The 26,650-nt window shown below is 38.7% G+C and overlaps 1 protein-coding gene across 6 annotated transcripts in view; it reads right to left on the bottom strand.

Moving 5' to 3' along the window:
- Positions 1–21,404: 21,404 nt before the first annotated feature.
- Positions 21,405–26,650, bottom strand: part of tnk2b (tyrosine kinase, non-receptor, 2b) — a 101,596-nt gene continuing 96,350 nt past the window's right edge. For all 6 annotated transcript variants that reach the window (XM_049597255.1, XM_049597252.1, XM_049597257.1 and 3 more), the window contains one exon: positions 21,405–25,804. In XM_049597255.1, the coding sequence (XP_049453212.1) occupies positions 25,798–25,804 (7 nt within the window). In that variant the 3' untranslated portion in view covers positions 21,405–25,797. The remainder of the gene's footprint in view (positions 25,805–26,650) is intronic.

Below are 26,650 nucleotides of genomic sequence, written 5' to 3' on the forward strand. Positions count from 1 at the left end.
TGTTATGAAACCATGTGCCCTGCCTGAATAACTATAACACACTTATGATAAAAAGACTTTTTGTTTGATGAGTCTGCTGAATTTCTATAAGAAAAAAACAAGGCAATAAGAAGAGAGTAGTTCTAATAGGTGTCGTACTACACAAGAACATGATGAGGAATGCTAATGTAATGCACTTGTCTATGATCTATTATCTATTTCTGTATGAAATTGCATGAAAATAGGATTTCGCCATGTGATGTTTCTTTTTGTCACAACAGGACATATTACCGTATTTTTTAAGCAGATGATCAATACTACCATCAGATTGATGAAATTGACCTTGATCTGCGCCGTAAAACAAATATTGGGCGTGTATGGACGTATGTGGGGCTTAGGCCTATAGATATGAATATGTAAACATACACTCGTTTCTTCTGTTTGCCACATGTGCATATTGACTTTTATGGTAAAAAAAAAAAAAAAAAGAAAAAAAAAAGTGCCGCCGTGTCCGCATATGTTCATGACCACGCACGAGTGTCTGGTAAGGTGGTACTCATAACCTTTCTTCAAGGTTGGCAGGTCTGATAGTATCATTTACCAACAGGTACAGGGGGCATCTTAAAAAGGCTCAGGTGTTCACAAGCAAGGATGGTCACTTTTTGAAAAACTGTGTGGGCAAACAGTTTGAGAATAACTATTCTCAATGCACAATTACAGAGCATTTAGGGATTTCACCATCAACTATAACATCATCAAAAGATTCAGAGAATTCTCTGCATTTAAGGGGCACAGGTTCAGTCCAATACTCTGCACGCTGGAACAGAGAGCTGGTGAGTCACTGGTGTCCGCTGAAACAAACAGTTCAGAGGTGTGCAGCAGTACAGTTAAGAAGCAAACAGGAAGTGGCATCAGATGAGCAGAGGGTTCGATACAAGGGGAACACACACGGGAAGCCAACACACCTGTGAGGAGCCGACTGTAGGTAGGTCGTAACCATTGAGGAACCAGCGGTGATAATGAGTGGATGCTGTGGTGGACACACAAAGGCAGAATGTGCAGCCATGCTGTAAGGTAATCCACAGTGCAAGAAATCACAGGCAGCAGAACAGGTAAACTCACAACAGAGAGCTGACTGGCAGTCGGAGGCAGTGCCAGACATTGTAGACATCCAGGGCTTAAGCGTGGTCTAACTAGGGGGGTCCGGAGCCTTTGTGCTCCACTGTCTCTCAGATTAACTCATATCACAGCGGTGCCTGGACAGCGTGACGTGTGTGGTTGTGCTGCTGCCGTGGTCCTGCCAGATGCCTCCTGCTGCTGCTGTTATCATAAGTCATACTTCTACTATTATTATACACATATGATTATTGTCACACATGTATACTGTCAGACATTTATATACACTTTCAACATATTGTACCACAATAACCAGAACTATAATGATAATATTATTACTTTCGTTAATGTTGTTGTAGGCTACTGTTACCGTCTGTCCTGCATCTCTCTCTGTCTCTGTCTCCCCTTCTGTCTCATTGTGTCATACGGATTACCGTTAATTTATTATGCTGATCTGCTCTGTACGACATCTATTGCACGTCTGTCCATCCTGGAAGAGGGATCCCTCCTCAGTTGCTCTTCCTGAGGTTTCTACTGTTTTTTCCCTCCGTTAAGGTTTTTTGGGGGAGTTTTTCCTTTTCTGCTGTGAGTGTCCAAAGGACAGAGGGATGTCGTATGCTGTAAAGCCCTGTGAGGCAAATTGTGATTTGTGATATTGGGCTTTATAAATAAAATTGATTGATTGATTGATTGATTGATGCTCCCCCAGGAGAATATTTTGAAAAACAGACCCTTAAATGGTGGCTTCCGGCAACTTTTAAGGGAATTATAATGGCAAAATTTAGACTTAAAATATGAGACTGACCTACAGTAGATTCAAGTTACTGTATACTCAACCTGCTGCCCCTTGCTGTCAATCATCTTCCTCCTCTTCCCTGACTTCCCTTGTGAAGGCTGATCAGTCTGTCTGCTGAGAAGCTGTGTAGAGCTGTGTGGATTTCTCCAGTTTGGGGAAGTGTGTGTACCTGACTAATGTGAGTGTTTATGTTTAAACTGCTTTATTTAAGTACTACATCTTAATGTAGATGTTAATCTGTATCTGCAAGAGTTTCAGTAACAGTAAATTAGTTACAGTGAATTTGCCACATTAGCTATGTTAGCTTGCATGTACTAGCTAGGCTAGACATGTGCTCCTCATTTTACATTGTTTGCACAGTTGATATTTGTCCTTTGTTGATAATCTGGATTATGATGTAAAGGAGTTAGTTACCTAATCTAAACGCATTTTTATTTATATGCCTTGCATGTAACCCTAGTTTCATGTGAGTGTCATTTAGTGATTAATATATATTGTACTGCTAAATTGTGTTTCACAGAACCACACTTTCTTCAATTAAAGCCACATAAACCTGAAGCTCTGCCTTGTGATTTTCTAACCTAAGTCACTCTGCCATAGTGTTCACCTGCTCTGTCCAGCGTATCTGTCGAGACCCTAGACCTCTTGTATAGACTAGGTTGAATTATGGAAAATAAGAATGTTGAAAGAAGCCTATTAAATCAACACAATGCAAACATATTGCTAACCAGTGCATTGTTAATACTTTGTTTGCATCTTTATGTTGGATGTGGTTGAGTGACAGAAAGAAAGGGGTCAAAGTTCAATCAGCTGTGGAACAGGGACTTACAGAACGTGTCGCAAGCCACTTGCTACGTTGCTAACGCTAACCTTCAGACGGTAGAGGATGGAAGCAGACAAACTTGTAATGAGAACGTAACAAATGTAACCTTTCTATTCTACTTCAGTAAAATCTGAGTTAACACAACATGTCAGCCAGGGATCTAATGTTGCTAGATGAGGTTTCAGTTTCACGTCAAGAGATATTTAATAAGTTCTCATGACAACTTATGCTAGCCTATAGCCTTGTTGGCAGCTTGTTTGCAGTTTGTTAGCCTACGCGAGGGCAATGGTTTTGAGTCATCATGGTTAGCCAGGGCAGGCCAGGCCAAAGAAGTCAGCTTTTAAATCAGTCCCCAACCTGAAATAGTGTCCGGCAGATCACTGAATGCATCGGCTGCTAACGACATGGCAGATAGTGTTTTCTTGAAAAACTTTATGATGTCTATGATGTGCAATCACTAGATGAAAAGGATCGGACGGTGACTTATGACAGCAGGCTGACGTTAGGCAGCCTGCCAGGCCATATTGTGTTCAATGTCAGGCTACCTGTTAGAGGTTGGATTTTGCTCAGATTTCATTGATTGATGTGGTTTTCTTTATAATAGGGGGTATGCACAGATTGATGGATAGTGTAACAGACAGGGTGATGTGACTTTATAGGAATGGATTCTGTTACTGTTAAAAATGTGTTCAGCTACAGCAAAAAGTCATGTGTTTTAGATGCTGTGAAGTCTGTCAATCAATACTGGCACCTATGATAGTGACCTGTGTGAGATACCAACCTGTGATTGGCAGAGGCTTGAGAAGAGGATTGCTGTTATGTCTGGTTTGTGTGTGTGTGTGTGTGTGTGTGTGTGTTACTGTGTGAGTGATGATGTTGTAACACAACAATCCAGTATCACTTAAGTAAGGAATAAGGAAGACAGACTGTTAGCATTGCAGTGCTGGGGTTGGGATGTGGGTGTGTGTGTGTGTGTATGTGTGTGTGTGTGTGTGTGTGTGTGTGTGTGTGTGTGTGTAGTGTCTAAAGATGACAGAGGAGAAGAGTAATGGGAGGTGAGACAAAGAAAAGAAAGGATTCTCTGAAAGTTGAAAAGTGAAAGAGGCAGAGGGAACAAGGGATGAGGGACTCTATCACAGCAGTTATTGTCTCTACACGCACACACACACACACACACGCACACACAGAGATTCAGTCTTCAAACAAATCAGTTTGCTCACCTGCCTCTGCTGGCAGACAGCACTGAATGCAGCGAACAAACGCTGGAATACAAATAATTAAATATTTTAACATCAGTGAGTCAGTTTGATTCATGACTCAGGTGTCTGAGCATTATTCTTTCAGATTATATCTGATCAGTAGAGCAGCAGATGCAGCATCAATAAAGGTGTCAACATTTTACAATAATATACAATATATACAAAAAGGAAGTTCATACAAAACATCCCTGTATAACTGTTTTATTATTCAGTGTTAAGTTGTGGCTGTGACTTAATGTTGCGTCAGAGCGAGATCATTCAAAGTCCAGATGTGGTGGGATGGCTGCCACCTTTTTAATGATGCTGTTTATTACAAGGTGAATAAGGGGAACAATGCCTGCTGGTAAAGCTTTGGTCAAATGATTGGAGACAGCCCAAATGGGTTGGGATCAATATCCCCATTCACTGTATCTCATGCTTCAATGCACACAAACATCCACATCTACATGCATGTGCTCACAGATGACATAATACTGTCATGATCCTGTTTTTCTGTTAAGTTTGTTACCCATTTTATGTTCATGTTTTGTGTCTTGTCTTGTACTTCCTGTAAGTGTTCACCTGCCTCTCCTTGTCTCTGTAGGTTTTACTTCCTGTCTGGCGTTGTTGCACCTGCTCCCTGATTGTTCCTCCCCAGCTGTGTCTCATCAACCCCTATTACCTCATGTATTTAACCCTCACGTCTTCCCCTGTCTTGTTGCCAGTTCGTCGTACTTCACAGTCCTCGTTCCAGCACTCTATCTTGTCTCGTCTTGCCGGTAATAACAGTTTTGTCTTTTGATCTAGTCTTTGCCTCACGATTTGGAAACCTTTGCCAGTCCTGATTGATATTCTGTGTACCGAACCCTGCCTGTCTTTTTTGAATAAACCTCGTTCTTGTCTAACCGGAAAAGAATCGAGCCTTTGTGTCCTTTCCGAGCCACGTTCATGATAAATACACCTTCCTGACAACGGTTTCACACTATTCCACTGACAGTTAGTGGCAGCAGCATTTAAAGAAATGTGCCAGCAAAAAGCCTGAAAAAAAGAAAGCAAACGTGGATGTAAACAATCTAGTAGGGCTGCCCCTGACTAAGAATATTCCTAGTCGACCAAAAGGCATCATTTAGATCCTCAGGAGCTTGAGTTATTAGTGGCTCTGTCCCAGCAATGGGTCAGGCGTTACGGTTGTGTTAGGTGAATAGCCCGGCAGCCCAGCTAACATTAGCAGCAATTAGCATTGTAAAATGTAGCCCGGTGGGCAGCCTGGCAACTGTGTTTAGCTATTTCGACTAGAAGAGCTGTTATGACTTGAAGAGCTGATAGAAGCGTTCCATAGCTGTTATTCCAGTAGCCGTAGTAGCTCTAGTGCTAACTCCAGGAGCTAATGCTAACGTCCCTACTCTGCGTGAGACGGAGCCATGAGCCGTGGGCTCACAGGCTCACGGAGAAGAGTAGGAACGTTAGCGTGGCAGCTGACTAGTGCTAACGCTAGCGTCCCTACTCTTCTCTTCCGCGGGCTCGTGGGCTCATGGCTCCGGCTCACGGAGAAGAGTAGGGGCGTTAGCGTGGCCTAGTGCTAATGCTAACAGGAAAGCAGGGAAATAGCTAAACACAGCAGAGACTGAGAGTGAGTGAAAGACGTTGCTAACTGCTAAACTAAGTTGGCTGTTTAGGTTTTATTTCCTCGCCCCTGTGGCGAGTGAATCTGCCTGCAGTGAAACCAGGGCTAACCAGTGCTTCCTCCTCAGACTCCACTTCACTCAGCTGCCAGCACAGCCAGTTAGCCTCTCCGTTTGAATCCAACCGGAGCACCGAGCCCTGGTTTGTTATTCAGGTTAATGTGGGAAGAAGTAGTGGGTTTATCTGGCAGCTGAGTGCAGCTGAGTGAAGTGAAGCCTGCGGAAGAAACACCGGGACCGTCTGGATGTGATAGTTCATGGAGATGCTGCGGTGCTCAGCTGCACAGACGAGGCGACTGGGGTGGGGGGTGGAGAGCAGAGGTAGAGGGAGGAGTGGCTCGTGACACACTTTGTTTTGGTCTACAGGCAGTGCACAACAGCGAACCTAGCGGTGAAATGATTTCGCTTTTTGCACCTTTAAATAAACTATTTAAAACTGTCTAAGAAATTCCTCATCCCATTCTCATAATTTTTTAAAAAAATATATATGTAATTCTGTGTTCACAGGGACAGAAGAAAAAACAAAGCAGTTAATCGATCTACGGTTTAAAAATCAGTCTCTTCACTAAAAAGAGGAATGCTGCAAAGCAGGGATGGAGGTAAGATTGCCCAGATGAATTAATCTGTAAATGTGTAAACTGTGTCTAGAAAATATGAACAAGTTAATTACTTTGATTATACTGCACTGTATCTCTTATCTGACTTATTCAAGTTTATTTTTAATATAACTCATTTTAATTAAGATTTAAATGGTTTTTTTTATAGCCTGTTGCTCTGTTTTGCTTTCACAAAGCATCTGTCGGTATCCATGGTCACATCTGCTTCATTCTTCCAGTAGAGTGGCGAGGGCGTCCCATGGTTTGGCTTCTTCATACACTTCCCCTTAATCAGGAGTGCCCTCCGCAGCTACAAGTGTAACTTGATTTGGAGTGACACTCGGTAGTGAAGTGGTAGTGGGGAGGGAGTGGTTTGGGATTGGGCAGTCATGTTTGTAGTCGACCAATGAAGATGAGTTTACATATCACCTTGGGTTCGTCCTTCACCTTCTCAAAATGATCCCACACTTTGGATTTCCTGCCCGACATGTTATTAACTAGCCTGTGGAATAACCGCAGGTACCAGCCCTGGCAATTAACCTGACTCCTGTCTGACTGCTGAGCGTGGACACTTCCTGTGTCTGTCCTTTCAAATTAAATTCCCACATGGTCCAGTCATATAGGTTTAGATTTTATTATTACAAGGCGCAGCTCCTAACAGAGTTTCACATTTGTTTGTTTTTTCTGCGATCAAGTGATGACATCTTGCCGACTAATGACCTTTTTGGTCGATTAACGTTTGGTCGACTTTTAGGGGGCAGCCCTAAAAGTCGATCAAGTCTTGAGTCGACTGAAGACTCGCCATTGCTATTGAGATTCAGCAGATTTTAGGAAAAGGCGCCAGGCTGTAGATGTATGGCGCACATAGTTGACCATATGATGAAACATTTTTTTAATAGGCTACACATTTACACAACTGGAAAATGTAAGAATCACTTTAGGGCTCCAACAGTGATAAATGAAAATTAAAATGTTAAAAAAATAACCGTTTTCATTTCCATATAATTTTTTGTCAGAGCCGCAGGGAGCCACTGGAGAAGGGCCAAAGGGCTGCATGTGCCTCCTGAGCAATGGGCTTCCTACCCCTGATCTGGCCATTAAAATGTTTTTCCAGAGATAGTTTTGCAAACTTTATATATGAAGAAGAAAAGCATTTATGCCGGCTGCGGCATGGTAAACTTGGGTCCATACTGACACTGGGGGAACACCAAGAGAGCAGAAGCTATACAGTAACTCATGCCGCAACCCAGAGGGAGACGACCAGGGGCAGAGATGAGAGACACTCCCCCTCCCTCCAGCTTTAGGTTTGTCTCCGACTGTTTCCCTCAAACTTTAAACTTCTTTGGAGTTTGTGTTTGTACTGCAGTCTCGACTTCCTCCAGCTCCCTATGTGTGCTGCTTCACCATAGGGTTTAAAATCCCCGAGGTTTGAAGTCATTACTTGCTGCTCATTTAAAGAGTTAAGATATCTTTTTTCTTCTCACCCTATAGGCGCAGCAGCGTCTTATATTACTTTCCTGTCACATGCCCAAAATTGCCTCTGTGTGGTCATATCTCTGAAGGTTTTGTCATCTTTTTTTTCTCAGTAGATTCAAAGGGGCTGTCAAAGTTTAGTGCAGGCAAGGCAATCTTTCTCTGCACACACAAACAGTATGTGTTTATACTGTTGTACCGTTTGGAGCCACTAAAATCAAGGGGGGTTTAAAGCAAAAGACTTGTAATAGTGCAACTCTGTTCATTACAGAGGGAATAATTGAAACTGCTGTAACATGTTAATGAGTTTCCTCCCAACACCATGAAAGTCATGACAGCCAGCTTTGATCAACCAGCTGGATTTCAGGTTCTACAACAGACAGACATGACCGACATGTGGCCCTGTATAATTTGTCTGTAGTAGTAAGAAGGATATAACTTGATTCAAAACAGTCTGCGGTCAAGCGCAGTCATTCCACCGAAACTGCTCTGCTGTCAGTGAGGAAACCATGAGGTCAGCGAGAACTGATGCCCACTAATCAATTCATTACAGCTCATTAAGGATGTTGATTCTCACATTTTTCACACACTGAGTAGATGTGTAATGTGTATATCATTTGTTCCCCAGTGTGTTTGTGCTGTAAAGCCCCGTTTCCACCGAGCAGTATAGTACAGTTCAGTACGCATTTTTTCCCATTCCACTGTGAAAAGCTGTGGATGGTACCAGTGGAACCGTTCTGTACCGTCCCCATTTTTGGTCCCCCCTCTGTTGGGGTACCTAGCACACAGATCTGGCACTAAAAGGTGGAGCTGTGAACACTGCAGTCTGTTGATCGGTCAATAGAGGACGGTCACTCTGCTCAGGGCTGAGCTGAGGCTGGTTGTGAGGCTGCCCCTGTGACCTGTCCCCGGTTGAAAATAGATGAATGGATGGCTTGACAAAAGCTGAGGTCCTCTAACCAACTCTTGCTGGAAGAGCCCAGGTCTAAATACAAACACTGGGGTGACTGAGCTTTTTCTGTTGCCGCACCCAGGCTCTGGAATAAACTCCCCACTGACATACGTCTTGCCTCTGACCTGAGCCTCTTCAAATCCAAACTTAAACTTATTTATTTAGGATGGATTTGAATACTCAGTAATGTGGTGACACTCCTATTTTATTTTATTTTATTTTATTTTATTGTTTTATCGTTTTATTTGTTGTTTTTATTTTTATTGTGTTTTTAATTTCTTGTAAAGCACTTTGATTCACCTGTGGTCGTTGTAAAGTGCTATATAAATAAAGTACATGACATGACATCTGCAAAATGGAAGTGATGTAAATGCAACTATAGCTGCAGCTATTTTGATCATTGAATAATCACTTTAAAAGTAAAAAAAAGCCAAACATTTTACGGAGTTAAGCTTTTTAAATGTGATAATTTGATGCTGTCATGTGTCATACATGATAATAAACTGAAGAGCTTTGGGTTTTTAGACTGTTTGTTTGATAAAACAAACCATTTGAAGATGCCAATTTAGGCTCGGGAAAATTACACCGGGCATGTTTCACTATTTTCTGACTTTTCTCCTTGGCAAAATGATCAGTGTGTAATGAAAATAAGTGTTTGTTGAGTCTGAAATGTGATATCACGGCTCAGATCGACTCCAGGTTGAGTTGATTGCAGTTTCTCAGCTATTGACCACCTCTCCTGCCTGTTGTCACCACACTGTCACCTCTTTCCATTTCCCCTCTTGCTTCCTCCAGTCCTTCATCACCTTCCTCTCCTCTTCAATTCTCCAGTCATCTCTGATCCGTCACCACCACCTCCTCCAAACTTCACTCCTCACCCTCTCTACCACTCCTCCTCCCGTCATTGCCTTCAATATGGCACACTTTAACTATAACTACTGTTTTTGTCTCCTTTACTTGCCATATGATGCACGTCTTAACTAATTACAACCCAGGCTTTGTAATAAGGGAAACAGTTTTTCTTCATTTTTTAAATCAGGTCCTGAGCATTTAGAAATTGCTTTCTGATGTCCAAAAAAATGGCCAGCACTATACCACCACTACCACTAAGACATTTCCTCTAAAGTCAGTGTGCACCTCTGGCTATTTGTCTGTCAAAAAATGAGTCGTAGAAAATGAAATTGTATATAATAGAGCCGGGTGGGAGGCATTTTTGCAGTAGAAACAAGATTGACAACGACACAGCAGAAAAGGAGGGCCCCAGATGAACATCACAACCTTTTTATATTAATGCACTATTACTTTTCTAGTACATGGAACCATCCTGTTTAATTTGCATTAACAGACAGCCACTTCTGCAGCCTTCCTTCCTCTGAGCCGCCGCCGCTGCTGCTGCAGCACATCTCACACGTGCACCTGTTCCGTTCAATATGCCTGTGTATGCACGTGTATCGGCACTTCCAGAAATCCAATTACATCCATGAGTGGAGGTCGGCGGAGGGAACATGAACATAATGCGCCAATATAACAGTCATAAGCCCAATAACAGCTCGGCTCTCTAAACATTTCACAGCTGACGCTCACACGTTCCTGTCTTATTATGTCAAATGATAGGACATGCTTCACAGCCACTCTGTATATACGGTCACATCATGTAATGTTTTAAGGCCTTATGGGAGATTAATTTCAGTATATATTAATATAGGTTTGTCCACCATGTGCTGAAATAAGGTAATAAATATGAGAAGGGAGGAAGTTCATTAGATAATTCTATAATAAACTGCAAGTGTCAAACACTGCTGCTGCCCAGCAGTCAGCAGCACGTAAGGTTGGCAACTAGCTGGTGAGTGTAGTGTGACATTTAGCAGCTAAAGAGCCAGATATTTCCCTCAAGAGCTGGAGACAAACCCAGAGGTAGAAGAGAGGGAATATTGAACATTCATCAGGTGGCCGCATGACTCTGAATGAATGCTAATGTTCTCACATATCTGCTAGATGTGTAAATAAGCCACTGTTTACCATATGTTCTCTTTCCCCTATATGCATTTAGAAGTGGCTGTTTACTGCCAGCCTGACGTCCAGCTCACCTGCGTGTCCCGAGTGCAGACACATCATCTCTCTCGCCTCGAACACCACACACACACACTGCATTGTGGAGGCAGCGATACAGTGTCTGACAGTGTTTACATTGAGCTTTGTTTTGTCCTGTACTGTGCCCACACGACTGACCTGCCATCTTTGTCAGCTCTGTCTCTGCATTTCTCCCGGATCTGTGTCGTTTTTTTCTGCTACAGGAAATGTAGCGTTGATCAGGGGAGACTGGGCAGAGTTGAAACAATTTATGGTTTTGATGTCATCACTCAAAAAACTCTATTTGGATACAGCTTGGTGTAGGTAACTTGTATCTATTTGTTACTTGTTAATAGCCATCAAGTGTTTTTAGAAGCCATGTTAGAGTCACAATATTAATGGAAATGCTCGATGTCAGATGTTCCATCTGTCCCAACGTGCATCTACAACTCTGTACAAATATGTTTCTGAAGCCCCAAATATCTTCCAGCAGTGCAAATTGAATAGTAAATGGTAAATGGACTGCACTTGTATAGCGCCTCTCTAGTCTTTAAACCACTCAAAGCTCAAAGCACTTTTATGCTGTGTCACATTCACACACTGGTGGCCGAGGCTACCATACATGGTACAACCTGCTACTCAGTAGCCATTCACACACACTGACACACCAATGGAACAGCCATCGGGAGCAATTTGGGATTCACTTGGTTACGTTTAGCAAACACACATGTGGTTGGGTTCAGAAAAAAGAACAGGGTTTAGAACACTGGTGATTATCAAACCCATCCACCACCCTTCCCAACTACTTGGACTTTTCGCTCCCTTTGCTTGCGTTGTTGTCTAGCTGCATTTCTCTATGACGCCACCAGATAGCATTAAACAGTAACGGCAACCAGCCGTGTATCATGCCGACGTGAAAGGACGGCTTTTTTCGTCAGTGTCTGACGCTGGAAGTCATTGCCCAAGCACCGCAATTCGACAAAATAAGACCAGGTTGCCAAATCACAAATGCATATTTTTCCCTCTTACCTGTAGTTCTGGTTATCAGTCTAGATTGTTTTGGTGTGAGTGGCAGAGTGTTGGAGATATCAGCCATAGAGATGTCTGCCTTCTCTCCAATATAATGGAACTAGATGACAGCTGGGTCTTGACCCAGAGGAAAAGAAAATTTAAAATAAGATCTATTCTTTGCCTGGCCTGTTTCTCCTGGATATAACTGAGCTCAGTATAACACCAATATGAGATTTTGACCATTTTCTCTTACTTCTTAAATTCAGCTCCTAAGAGATAGACTTCCTCTTGTCTCAGCCCGATCCTAATTTAAGATCCTCTTTTTCCTCTCTCACTGCAGTGATCTTTATTTGTCTGAAATAATTAGCCCGAGGTAACAGTAAGATACAAAAGAAACTTAACTGCCTTTTAAATGAGCCTGCACATGTTGAGAAATTTGTCTCTGTGATTAAAGAAGTTTCAGCTTGAGTTAAGAAACCTCTGAGAAGCCTCTGAGTACAGCAAATGGACTAAAATCTACCTCTGGGGAGTTAGGAGAAGGGATGTGTCAAAATGGAGTGTGTTTGGGGTCTTTCAATAAAGTTTGGTTGTGTGAATCCTTTTAGAAGTTATGCACCTTTCCTGAACTTTGACCCCCTTGCTTTTATATTGGTTACCTTGGAGGTAAAACAAGCAGCACACAGAGATCAACCCAGAGAGATCTGCTGTTGCTACTTTGCAGTGTATGTAGTTTAACTTTAAAGGAGAAGTCCGGTATTTTGAGCCCCATTTCTGGGTTGTTTATGATGAAATAGAGTGGTTAAGACCAAAATTGTGACAATCGGGCCTTCACCATGGAGACACTGTGGTGTATTTATTTTGTACCAACACAGAATACAATATGTTTTTATGTATTTTTCACTTTCTTTTTTTCCAACACAGAACATTAATTTCAACTTTAGAATTACAACAATATTTAGCAAGTAGAACGAGACGTGCTTTCCGGCCACCAGATGGCACTAGTTTCACCGTCTTAGAAATTGGAATTTCTGCTGAGGCTGTCAGACGATAGACTTTATTTTTTATTTTATCCACTTTGTTTCAACCGATCACCACCAAAATTTTCCTTTCCTGAAAATTTCATCAAAATCCATTCATAACTTTTTGAGTTACTTTGCAGACAAACAGACCAACGTTGGCAAAAATATAACCTCCTTGGCGGAGGTAACAAGCCAGAAATGGGGCTCAAAGTGCAAAATACTGGATTTCTCCTTTAACGTTTAAAGTAAGATTGTAGATTCTAACGTATTTGTGACGGTGAAATTACATCTGTATTTCATTTTTATAGTTATGTCCTTTTGTTGTTTGTGATATTTATGACTAATTTTTCAATTTTCCTATTAATACTGTTTGACTGGTCATCAGTTACTTGAATGCATGGTCATTTATCATTGTGACTTCTGACAGCTGTCAATAAGCTGTCAAACAGCTGTCATCTGTTTGCAGCTCACTCAATGTGACGTATCGTTCGCTGTGCAGAGGATTGTGGGTCAGAATAGCCAGAAAAGCATGCTGGCTTGCAAACTGCAAAATCAGACCGGATGTAGTAGAACATCCTGGTATTTTTGGCATACTGCATTTGACATACTGTGTATTGGGACATACAAAATTTTTTTCTGGCATACTATATAGTATTTTGTGCCCCGTCTTCAGCCCTGTTGCCCAGACCTAACTGCATGGAAAGAAAGTATATAGAAGTCATGTTTATTACAGTGATTATTTATATTGATAGAACTGGCAAAAGAGAGGAAGTAAAGGAGAGATTAATGGAGAACCTTGGAGTTCAGCACAACACCATTTCCCTCTCAGTCCAATCACCAACACATCCCTCTGATTTTCTGATTTTTCCCTCTTTCTCTCTCCGATTTCTCAGAAGCATCACCCTGTCATCACTCTATCTTCCTCCTCTCCATCGCACTCTGAAGGTTTGTGGCTGTGCTATATGCTCAACCCTGAGTTAAAGTTTCAACTCCGAACAACAAAGAAGATGGCGAGGTGGGAAAAAAGACAGTCTTGGGGAAAGAATATACTTTCCTTAAAAAATAAAAAAGAAAGAAAAACAGAAAAGAGAGAGAGAGAAAGAGAGAAATCACATTCTATAAAGCAAACTGTAGACACATACATGCATATATAAATATATATGGAGGAGGATTTCTTTTCTAGACGGCACAAGGTACACTCTTATCTGCTCCTCGGCACTTCCTTGGCAGCTCTCCTCCTGCTTTTGCTTTATCTCTCTTCCCTCTTTATTTACCGTTCTCTGTTTGGTGAAAACCACAATAATTTCTCCAGGGATTTCTGTGAGCCCTCTGCTCTAATGCCCAAAACAACTGGAACAACAGACATTAATAATTTGCCCAGGGACGGAGTAATGATACCGCATACACAAGCACACCACTAAGATGAATGGAGGGCTTTCTGGGTCTCTCATTAGTAAGCACAGGTTCCTCAGGTCCAACAGTAAAGCATGATGTGTGTCTAAAGAAAAGAAAGGTGGGAGAAGGGAGGGAGAAAATCAAAGATAGTGTGTGTTTGTGTGACTGAACGTTCAGCACTTCCTCAGCCTTTCCCGTCTTTTAAAATTTCTGCCAAGCCGTTTTCCACTTGGCCAAGTTTCCAGTTTCATTGTGTAGTAAAGTCTCATGTTTTATAGACATTTTACATCATTAGGATTCTAGCCGGATCATCGATAAACAAATGAGTCTGCAATGTACTCATTTAGGTTGAGAACAATTGATGAACTCTGAACCATAGAGCTCTCTGTGTTGTGTTGATATGAATATACAATGTGGTGGTCAATTAATATGTGTGCTTGCAAAGATCAATATGGTCGTCACATGCAAGGTCTGAGCTCTATTTTCTCAAGGGGGTCAAGGCCTCACAATGTCGTCAGTCGATGATCACAAACACAGCAGCCTAATTGATTCAGATCGATCTGTCACATCATGCACACACACAAAGGCCACGAGGGCTGCTGGAAGGAGAGGATAACTACTTATGAAGTTACTCACTGTGCAACACAATCCACTGCACAGCTGAGCACAGCTGGTTATATGTATGCATTTATGGTTGCCATAAACAGTAATGTTTATTGGTATTTTTGTTTAGATTATTAAAAGTGTAGTCGAATTTGTGAAAATACTGAAAAGTTGGGGCATTATCACAGTACATCTTGGAGGTGTACAAGTACCCCACAGTGTTCAGAAGTAGGGATGTCAGCTTTGGTTAATTTTGCTTTTGAAAGGCCGACACCCATAAACTACTAAATAACCAGTTCAAATTTGAGACAAAAAATATGCAACAGGCTTTTACTTTTAGTCTGACACTCCAGTGACTCAGTGAGCTTTAGCTACACATTTCACAGCACTGTCGATGCAGAGGTGGTGAAATTTAAATGTGATGTAAATGGTTTCACTTTTGTTTGATTTTTAGCTATCGTTACCCTTGACTGTTCTGCACCTATAAACAGTGATAGTTTAGTATGATATAAAAAAGTCATAATTTAATATGAAAAAAAATCCCAGAAAAAAGTCGGAATATAGTATTGTACAGAATCGTCATAAACACAAAGTTATAGAATAATATCATATAAAAATAGGATTTTAAAAAGTCATAATATAGTATGATATCATAACAAATTCAGACAAAATTATGATTGGGAGAAATGTAATAAAAATGTTACAGTATTGTATGATATAAATACGTAATTACCTCCGCCAAGGAGGTCATGTTTTCGCCGGCGTTGGTCTGTTTATCTGTTTGTTTGTCTGTTTGTTTGTTTGTTTGTCTGCAAAATAACTCAAAAAGTTATTAACTGATTTTGATGACATTTTCAGGGGATGTGGATAATGGGACAAGGAACAGATGATAATATTTTGGTGGTGATCGGTTGAAGCAAAGTGGATAAAATAATAAAGTCTATCATCTTGACAGCCTGAGCAGCAATTCCAATTTCTAAAGACCGTGAAAATAGCGCCATGTGGTGGCCGGAAAGCATGTCTTGTTCTACTTGCTTAATATTGTTGAAATTCTAAAGTTGAAATTAATGTTCTGTGTTGGAAAAAAATAAAGTGAAAAATACAAAAAAAAAAAAAAAACATATTCTGTGTTGGTACAAAATAAAAACGAAATAAATACACCCCAGTGTCTCCATGGTGACATGGGCGTAGGCATAGGCACATAACCTAATAACGATAGTGATGGAAATAACCTAATTGCGATGCAGGCTGCAAAATCTGATGCAGAGGGGGCGGGAATATCACCTACTTGACGGAGATCTGCACTCTCTGAGTCTGAGTTTCTAGTTATAAAAAGTAATAGTGTACTGTGATATAAAAAAAAAAGACTAAGAAAAAACCAGTCATAGTATAATGATAGAAAACTGATTAAAACAAGTCATGACTTAGTATGATATGAATGTTTTATAGGAGAGTAATATGATAGCATGGAATAAAAATGTGAATATGATGACATAGTATGGGATTATAAACAACTACATTTAAAAAGTCAGCATATTATGGTATAAAAATGTAACGTGAAAAAGTATGGCATAAAAATCTCACTAAAATCCGCTGTGAGGGTCTTAAGGACAGATGTCGTATGCTGTAAAGCCCTGTGAGACAAATTGTAATTTGTGATATTGGGCTTTATAAATAAAATTGAATTGAAATTGAATTGAAAATTCATCATAGTATATGTTGTTGTTATATGTTGTCGTTAAAATTTCACTGAAAAAGTCATAGTAAATCACGTCGTACAACTCTCACTAAGAGTCATAGTATAGAATGTCATCAAAATCTCACTAAAAACATAACAGTATAGTATATCGTCAGAATGTCACTGAAAAAGTCATAGTATAGTATGTCATGAAAATTTCACTAAAAAGTCAAAGTATAGTATGTCGAAAAAAATCACACTAAAAACATCTATTTTTGTATGTTGTAAAAATCGAACTAAAATATCTATTTTTGTATGTTGTAAAAATCACACTAAAAACATCATAGTATAGTATGTTGTCACAATTTCACGAAAAAAAGTTATAGTATGCTGTAAAGTATATAGTATGCTGTATAGTATGTCGTAAAAATATGACTAAAAACATTATAGTATAGTATATCGTCAGAATGTCACTGAATAAGTCATAGTATAGTATATTGTTAAAATTTCACTGAAAAAGTCATAGTAAATCACACTGTACAACTCTCACTAAAAGAGTCATAGCATTATGTTGCAAAACATTTCACTAAAATGGTATAGTATGTCAAAGGAAATCACACTAAAAATGTCTATTTTCGTATGTTGTAAAAATCACACTAAAAATAGTATAGTATTAGTATAGTATGTCGTCAAAATTTCACTAAAAAAGTCATTATAATATGACAAAATATCACTAAAAAGGCCATAGTATAGTATGTCGTCAAAATTTCACTGAAAAAAAGTCATAGTATATTATGTCGTCAAAATCAGACTAAAAACATCATAGTATAGTATGTCGAAAAAATCAGACTAAAACGTCATAGTACAGTATGATGTAAAAATCGAACTAAAATATCTATTTTGTATGTTGTAAAAATCACACTAAAAACATGATAGTATAGTATGTCGTCAAAATCTCACTAAAATCATCGTAGTATAGTATATCAAAAGAATGACACTAAAAACATTATAGTATAGTATATCGTCAGAATGTCACTGAAAAAAATCAAAGTAAAGCACGTCGTACAAATCTCACTAAAAGAGTCATAGTATGTCGCCCAAATTTCACTAAAAAGTCAAAATATAGTATGTCAAAAAAAATTCACTAGAAACGTCATAGTAGGCTATAGTTTGTCGTAAAAATCTCTTTAAAAACGTCATAGTATGGTATGTTGTAAAATCACACTAAAAACATAGTATACTATGCTGTAAAAATCTCACTAAAAGATTCATAGTATAGTACGTCGTCAAAATTTCACTGAAGAAGTCATAGTATTATAGTATGTCAAAAAAATCTCATTAAAGAAGTCATAGTATAGTATATTGTTAAAATTTCACTGAAGAAGAAATAGCATGTCAAAAAACTTGCACTAAAGATGTCAGAGTATAGTATGTTGAAAAAAATCTCATTAAGAACGTCTATTTTCGTATGTTGTAAAAATCACACTAAAAACATCATAGCATAGTATGTCATCAAAATTTCGCTACAAAGATGATAGTATAGTATGTCGAAGAAAAAAAATCACACTAAAAACGTTAAAGTATGTCAACAAACAATTTCACTAAAAAGTCATAGTGTATGTTGTCAAAATTTTGTTTGAAAAGTCATGGTATAGTATGTTGAAAAAAATCTTACTAAAAAGTCATAGTATAATATGTCGAAAAATAATCTCACCAAAAACTCATAATATGGTATGTCATCAAAATTTCATTTGAAAAGTCATGGTATAGTATGTTGAAAAAATCTTACTAAAAAGGTCACAGTATGTCATCAAAATGTCACTAAAAGTTGTAGTATAGTATGTTGGAAAAAATCACACTAAAAACATCATAGTACAGTATGTTGATAAAATCACACTAAAAACATTATAGTATAGTATGCCATAACAATCTTACTAAGAGTCATAGTATAGTATGTCGTCAAAATTTCACTGAAAAAAAGTCATAGTAAAGTATGTCGTCAAAGTCTCACTAAAAACATCATAGTATAGAATGATGTAAAAACCTCACTAAAAAGTCATAGTATAGTATGTCGTCAAAATTTCAATTGAAAAAGTCATAGTTTAGTATGTCAAAAAAATTACACTAAAAAAATCATAATATATTATGTTGAAGAAATCTTACTAACAATATCATAGTATACTATGTCATCAAAATTTCACTGTAAAAAAGTCATAGTATGTCATCAAAATCTCACAAAAAAAACATCAAAGTATAGCATGTCAAAAACAATCATACTAAAAACGTCATAGTATAGTATGCCGTAAAAATCTCACTTTAGGAGTCATAGTATAGTATGTCACCAAAATGTCACTAAAATCATCATAGTATAGTTTGTCGTCAAAATGTCACTAAAGAAGTCATAGTATAGTATGTTGAAAAACTCTCAAAGAAAATGTCATAGAATAGTATGTCGAAAAAAATCTCACTAAAAACGTCATAGTATAGTTAGTATGCCGTAAAAATCTCACCAAGAGTCATATTATAGTATGTCCTCAAAATTAATAATAATAATAATAGGTCTTCAAAATTTCAATGAAGAAGTCATAGTATAGCATGTCGAAAAATTTACACTAAAGATGTCATAGTATAGTATGCTGTAAAAACCTCAGTAAAAAGTCATAGTATAGTATGTCAAAAAATTTACATTAAAAAAGTCATAATATATTATGTTGAAGAAATCTTACTAACAATATCATAGTATAGTATGTCTTCAAAATTTCCTTAAAGAAGTCATGGTATAGTATGTCGAAAAATTTACACGAAGGATGTCATAATATAGTATGCTGTAAAAACCTCACTAAAAAAGTCATAGTATAGTATGTCGTCAGAATTTCACTGGGAAAGTCATAGGTATGCCGTAAAAATCTCACTAAAAGAGTCGTAGTATAGTATGTCATCAAAATGTCACTAAAAAAGTCATAGTGTAGTATGTTAAAAAAAAAAAAAATCACAGTAAAAATGCCATAGGATAGTATGTCATCAAAATTTCATTAAAAAAAGTCGTAGTACAGTATGTCGCATAAATCTCACTAAAAATGTCATAGTATGTTGTCAAAAATTCACTGAAAACGTCATAGTAGTATGTCACAAAAATCTCACTAAAAAAGTCATAGTATAGTATGTTGTAGAATTCTTACTAAAAACGTCATAGTATATGTCGAAAAAAATTTCACTCAAGATGTCATAGTATAGTATCATCAAAAAAGTCATAGTATAGTATGTCAAAAAAAATCACTCTAAAAAAAGTCATAGTATGTTGAAAAAATCTCACTAGAAAAGTCATACTGTAGTATGTCGTCAAAATTTTGCGACAAAGATGATAGTATAGTATGTCGAAGAAAAAAATCACATTAAAAACGTTATAGTATAGTATGTCGCAAAAATCTCACTAAAAAAAGTCATTGTATAGTATGTCATAGAATTTTCACTAAAAACGTCATAGTATATGTCGAAAAAAATCTCACTAAAGATGTCATAGTATAGTATCATCAAAATTTCATCAAAAAAGTCATAGTATAGTATGTCCAAAAAAAATCACTCTAAAAAAGTCATAGTATGTTGAAAACATCTCACTAGAGAAGTCATACTATAGTATGTCGTCAAAATTTCACTAAAAAATGCATATTATAGTGTGTCGAAAAATCTCACTAAAAACATCATAGTACAGTATGTCGAAACAATCTCACTAAAAAGTCATAGTATAGTATGTCATCAAAATTTCACTAAAAAAGTCATAGTGTAGTATGTCAAAAAAATCTCACTAAAAAATGTCATAGTATATTATGTCCAACAAAGAATCTCACTTAAAACGTCATAGTATAGCATGACGTCAAAATTTAGTTTAAAAAAAGTCATAGTATCGTATGTCGTCAAAATCTCACTAAAAACGTCATAGTAGGTAGAAAAAAGATCTCTAAAGATGTCATAGTATAGTATAGCATCAAAATTTCATTAAAAAAGTCATAGTAGTCATAGTATAATACGTCGAAAAAATCTCACTAAAAACGTCATAGTATTGTATGTTATAAAAAAAATCACACTAAAAACATCATGGTTTTGTAAGTTGTAAAAATCACACTAAAAGCATCACAGTATAGTATGCCGTAAAAATCTCACTAAGAGTCATTATATGTCGTCAAAATTTCACTAAAAAAAGTCATAGTATAGAATGTCCAAAAAAAATCTCACTTAAAACGTCATAGTATAGCATGATGTCAAAATTTAGTTTAAAAAAGTCATAGCATCATATGTCGTCAAAATTTCACTAAAAAAAAAAAGTCATAGTATATATGTCGAAAAAATCTGACTAAAAAAGTCATGGTAGCCTATAGCATGTCGTCAAAATTTCACTGAAAATGTCATAGGTATGCCGTAAAAATCTCACTAAAAACGTCATTGGAAAGTATGTCTAAAAAATCTTACTAAAAACGTCATAGTTTGGTATGTCGAAAAAAAAAAATCACACTAAAAACGTCATAGTATAGTATGTTGTCAAAATTTCGTTAAACAGTCGTATATAAACTTTTGGCACAAAGCAACACTTACTTGAAGGACGGACTTCATCAGGGTCGTTGTAGACTCTTCCCTTGGATTCTTGATGAATGACTCAAATCAGGTCACAGATTATTCTCTCATCATTATTTTTCTGATGATTTATTAATGTATTACTTGTTTCAGTACTTTAACCATTACACATTTGATAAGTATTACTAACAAAAACTGATGAGCTCATATAAACATAGGTGTCTGTTTTTGTGGAGTAAAAGGACCGAAACAGCTCAGTGTCCGTTAAAAATACCTAAATGCTAATTAATACAGTATTGGTCTTACCTTAATAATTAGCTCTTGTGTATCTGAGTGCTGTGTGGAACATGTTAACAAAAATATCTCAGGTGACGTATAAACAGATTTAATAAACAGAAGAAAGGAGGTAAAAAATAATTAATTCTTTAATAAAAAATACATTTATAAATTCGGCAGCATGAACTTTTCTTGAACATTTCCATCAACCCAGGAGAGGAGAAATAATGAAATCCAACTGTACAGTAGGCATTAAACATAAAACACATTCTGGGAAGCAAATACTTACAAATGAGGAAGAAATGGCAAGTTGGATTGAAGGAGAAAAGAAAAACAGCAAAAACGATATGAATGACTGAACATAGCAGACGGTATCTGAAGTAACAAAGAGCTAAAGAGAACTGAACAGAGATTTCTAACATCAGAGTGTCAACACCACAACAGGAGAATGTTGCTTCAGGTTGATCATAACACCACAAGGTTCACTTCAGTCCTTCAATACAACTACAGCAGCTTGGTATAAAGACAAACAACACATGAACAGACTGTGGGGGCCACCCTCACATCCAGTCATCCTCTCGCACCGGTTAACAGTCAGCTTTACCCAAACACACATCAGAGGGGAAAACTGGCAAAACTGGATCAGTGTTTAAGGACAACGTCATCCTACTGTGGGGAGGAAATCGGAGTCACCAAACACTTTATACTGAGAACAGTGTTTCCTGTGTTTCACTTACTGGGACACACGATGACAGAGATGAAAGCTGCATGGCACTGATGGATGGACAGACTGGGAGGTTACAGGTTTCACAGCAGCCTTATTGCACACGGGAGGAAAGCTTTTACTGGAGGTTGTCACCCAAAATCAGTCCTGTACATGCTTTAGAAATAAATTCCAAACACACTTTTTATTTTTCTTCAAAGACTCTTAATGTTCCCAGGCAGATATCCGGCTGGTTGTGGATCCATATTTGCTTTTCAGAGGCCATTTGAAGTTTGTGCACAGGCAAACTGAGCTCAGACCTGTCACATACTGGGGTTTCCGTGGACATGAGGGGCCGGTGGGCGCAGAGCCAGTGAGTTCACAAGGGTAATTATTTATATTGTCATTTAAATAGTTTGGTACCAGTTGGCAAAGAGTTCTTCTTTCAATAGCACCTGAAGATCATGTGTGTTGAGTCAACCATAGTTGCTTGTCAAGTATTGTTTTTTTGACGTGGTTGACTAAAGGAAAGTGAATTTTAGAGGGGGGGGACACACCGGGTTGGGCTTGTGCAGATTGTGTTCAGTTTCACAATGATGGAGATAGATAAAACAGACGCATGTGCACTCATGGCTTTATAAATTTGACCAAAAGAATGCACATGCACATTTCTGTCTGTGCGTACACAGTCATGAATCTATGCAGAGTTTTGTGCATCTGGCCCCAGGAATAAAACCAGAGAAAAAAATGCCTGCAAGCTTCCTGCGTTCACAGCCGAGGGGCTCCGCTGCAACAATACCTAGTCACAAAGTGTACTGTCACATCCAGCAGTGAGTTCGCACAGACCTGACACGTCCTCCCAGTGTTAAATTATTGCCCCCAAAGCTGCTGACCAAAATATCACAGTTGTGGTTTTAACTGATGATTATGGGACAGGATCTGTGCCTTGGGGTGAATTTCACTACGTTGCTGTTATTAGCTGCCAACGGAGTCTGCAGAAAATCCCCAGCTGGCAGGAGTTTCAGCTGATGTGCAGGAGTTCTGTTTGGGCAAAGTGCTTAGAGGGAAGGAATAAGGAGAGACTGTATCTTGGCGCAGGAAGTTTCCACTGACTGCGTGGCCTTTTTGTTCTCGAGCCACATGTGGCGGCAGTCATGGATCAGTGTTTATCGTGAGGAGAGACTCATCTGAATAATTTATACAGTGGCTTGTAATGAACATAACAGTCTTCTTTTGTCTCTGAGCACTGTGTTTGAAATATATTAAAATAATTTATCAGTATTTTCTTAACAAACATAATTTTTTATAAAGGGGATATTGTTTATACTCTTTGATTATATATTTGACAGTTTTGTGGGTCTGTAGAAGAAGTAGAACTTGGACTAACTGCTTGCCTGATCGTCTGTTTCCATTAAATCTTTAGATTCAGGTCAACACTTGTGGGGGAGAATATGAGCGTTACCTAATCGTAGAGAAATTTTTCTTTTCCATGTTTTTCTTGACTCCACAGTCTTTGAGCAGCAAACAGTTTTCTTCATCTCATCCACACCCCTCTTTATAACTGTTAAAGAGCAAATGATGTGTTAGTTCTGTAAAGGGATGCACCGATTTATCAGCCGATATTCGCCCTGTTGACCACTATCGGCAAATAAGATGACATGACAGATGGCAGTGGCTGATGTTCTCCGTTGTGTCACGTCACACTGGGACACACATTGTCAGCTCCAGTCGACATGTCAAAGTATCCTTGAGCAAGATACTGAACCCCAAATTGCCACTGATGGCTGTGAGTGTCTTAAAAACTGAGTAGCAGGTGGGACCAGAGTATGAATGTGTGTGTGAATGGATGAATTTGACATGTAGTGTTACAGCACTTTAATAAAGAGCAGCCTCACATAGCTGCCCTGCTGCTCTAGGTGGGTCAGGGTGGTGTGGGGAGCTGTAGCAATGGCATCCTCTGTGGGTCTATTAGCTCTGAAAGCAAATTGGTGTGTGTCCCCACAACAAAGCACTTAGTAGTTATTGGTGTCAGTGTCACTGTATAATAGTCGTTCAGTGATTGGAAGACTAGGAAGGCGCTATACAAGTGCAGTCCATTTACCATTTCCATCAATTTTGAGCAGGCTACAAATCAAAGCTCCAGACTAACAGCACCCCGTTGTCTCGAGGACAATAGCAAACATGTTTAAGACAAACAGAGATCTTCCACAGGACACCTTTGGAACAAAGGACAAATGGACCTGCACTTCTATAGTGCTTTTAAAGTCTTCCAACCACTCTGAGTGCTTTTACACTACTTACATTCACACGTTCACACACTGTTGCCCGAGGCTACAGTACAAGGTGCCACATGCTACTCAGTTACCATTCACACGTGCTCACAAAGACATCAGGAGCACTTGAGGTTCAGTATCTTGCCCAATAATACTTCGACATGCGAACTGGAGGAGCCAGGGTTTGAACCGCCATTCTTCTGGCTCCTGACCCACAGCTCCCCTGTAAACTCACTATCAGGGGACACACTCTATCGTTTCCCTAATAATGCTACACTGTGAACATCAAATGGGTTTTGACATCAGCAGGAGGATAGCAAGTTAACGATAGCTGGTAGCGGCTGGTAGCCGGCGCTATCAGCTAACGGAGGTTGCACTGAGTTACATTGTGATGCGATCAAGCTCTATGTGTCGGGTGAAGGGAAATAATAATGTTCTCATGATGCATTCAATGTTAGCTTGTAAAATTTAGCTTTTGGTGAGAAACTATTGTTTATTGTGTTTGTATTGTTTGTTTTTACAGCAACATAAGATAGATATTAGAGAGGGAACTATAGTGAAATGGCTTTTGAAGCACTTGTTTTTAAAATATGTTTTTTATGTTAAGAATTTGTTTGTTTTAAAGGTTGTTTCATAAATTTGTATGATTAGATTTGGGCTCATTTAATGATAGTGTAATGAAGGGCTGAATGACTTTTTTATGTAAAGATTTCTTTGTTTCCCTGGTACAGAGGGGCGAATAAATAACAACAAAACAAAATAAACATCGGTATCGGCTGTCAGCTAAATTCTTATCTAAAATATTGGTGCGCCTCTAGTTTTGTATTTTGTTGTGCTTTTCTGTGGCAGAGGTAAAATCTGTTAACACTACAGTATCTCGGTTAAATCCTGACACTGTTCAGTCACACTGAACCAGTTCTTGGCATATTCTGACTAAATACAGTGACCTGGTGGGAAAGTGTGGACCTACTGTGTAGATTGTGCTATTTAACTCATTGTGGCCTCTTCACATTCATGTTCAAACCAGCTCTCTAACATTAACAAAAGAAAGGTTAGAGTGTCTCTCTGCAGTTGGTCAACAGTGTAATAGAGGCAGTGAGGATACCAGTAAGTGGCTCTGACACAGTATGGTAGCACCCAGGATCTGTGACTCTGTTGGGAACCTGTTAGAGTGACATGTTTCAGGCTGACTAAATGAAATTGAAAAAAGTGTCATTTTTGTCTCTGAACGACTTAAAAAAGGGCGTACATGGAGGTCTATAAATTTCTTAATAAGTGCAACAATCACATATCTTTCAGACCAAATATTTTTTGCTCCCAGGCTGAAGTCTTTTGTCCCTGTTTAGTACGAATGGAGCCGTCGTAAAGTTTGGTATTTTGTGCTAGTTCGTGAAACTGTGCTTGATTCTTCTGTGGTCAGATAACAGTCTTCTGATTGGAGGCGTGTCTGAAGCGTGTATGGGAACGGTCAGGAGCAGATTCACCTCCTCTGATGATGTTTGACTGAGGATGAAGTTCCAATCAGAGCTCGGAGGCTTCTGATCTCTGTCACCGTCTGCAAATATAAAGAAGCTTTAGATTAGATCGAAAAAATATCACGAGATGAAATAATAAATCCTCAAAAATGAACTTTAATGATATTTACATTATCTTAGAAGAGAGACCTTGACTTCCAAAGTCAAATATACATATTTTTCCTCTTACCTACAGTGCTTCTCATCAGTCTAGATTGTTTTGCTGTGAGTTGCCGAGTATTGCAGATATCAGCCGTAGAGGTGTCTGCCTTCTCTCCAATATAATGGAACTAGATGGCACTCAGCTTGTGGTGCTCAAAGCGCCAAAAAAATACATTTTTAAAACTCAACATCAATGTCTCTTTCCAGAAATCATGACCTGGTTACTCAAGATAATCCACAGACCGTGTTGTGAGCAGTTTCATGTGGGAACAATTTTCTTTCTACCGAACTACACCCACCAACTGTATCATCGTGCAGAAGGAAGTGTGAATCTATTGCTAGCTCACCTAGAAACACTGAGCTAACTACTGTTGCAGCTGAGCCGAGGAGGACGCAATTTTTTTCTATCATTGTCTTGAGCCTCATGTATCAGAGTAGATTCACACTATGGCCAGCCCTTTTAACATTTAATAGGGATACAAAGGGCAGACAAGTAGTGATTTAGTTTTCACTCGTAAAAATGATTTTGACATGTTACAAATAGGTGTGTGCTATATCATCTTGTTCACGATAATACCCCAGTGTTTCCTCTACCATTATATTATCCCCCCCCCCCAAGACACAACAAGGTCTGTGGATTATCTTGAGTAACCAGGTCATGATTTCTGGAAACAAACATTGATGTTGAGCTTTTCAAATGTATTTTTCGGAGCAGAGTGCCAACG

Source organism: Epinephelus fuscoguttatus, linkage group LG15, assembly GCF_011397635.1.
Source record: "Epinephelus fuscoguttatus linkage group LG15, E.fuscoguttatus.final_Chr_v1".
NCBI lineage: Eukaryota > Metazoa > Chordata > Actinopteri > Perciformes > Serranidae > Epinephelus > Epinephelus fuscoguttatus.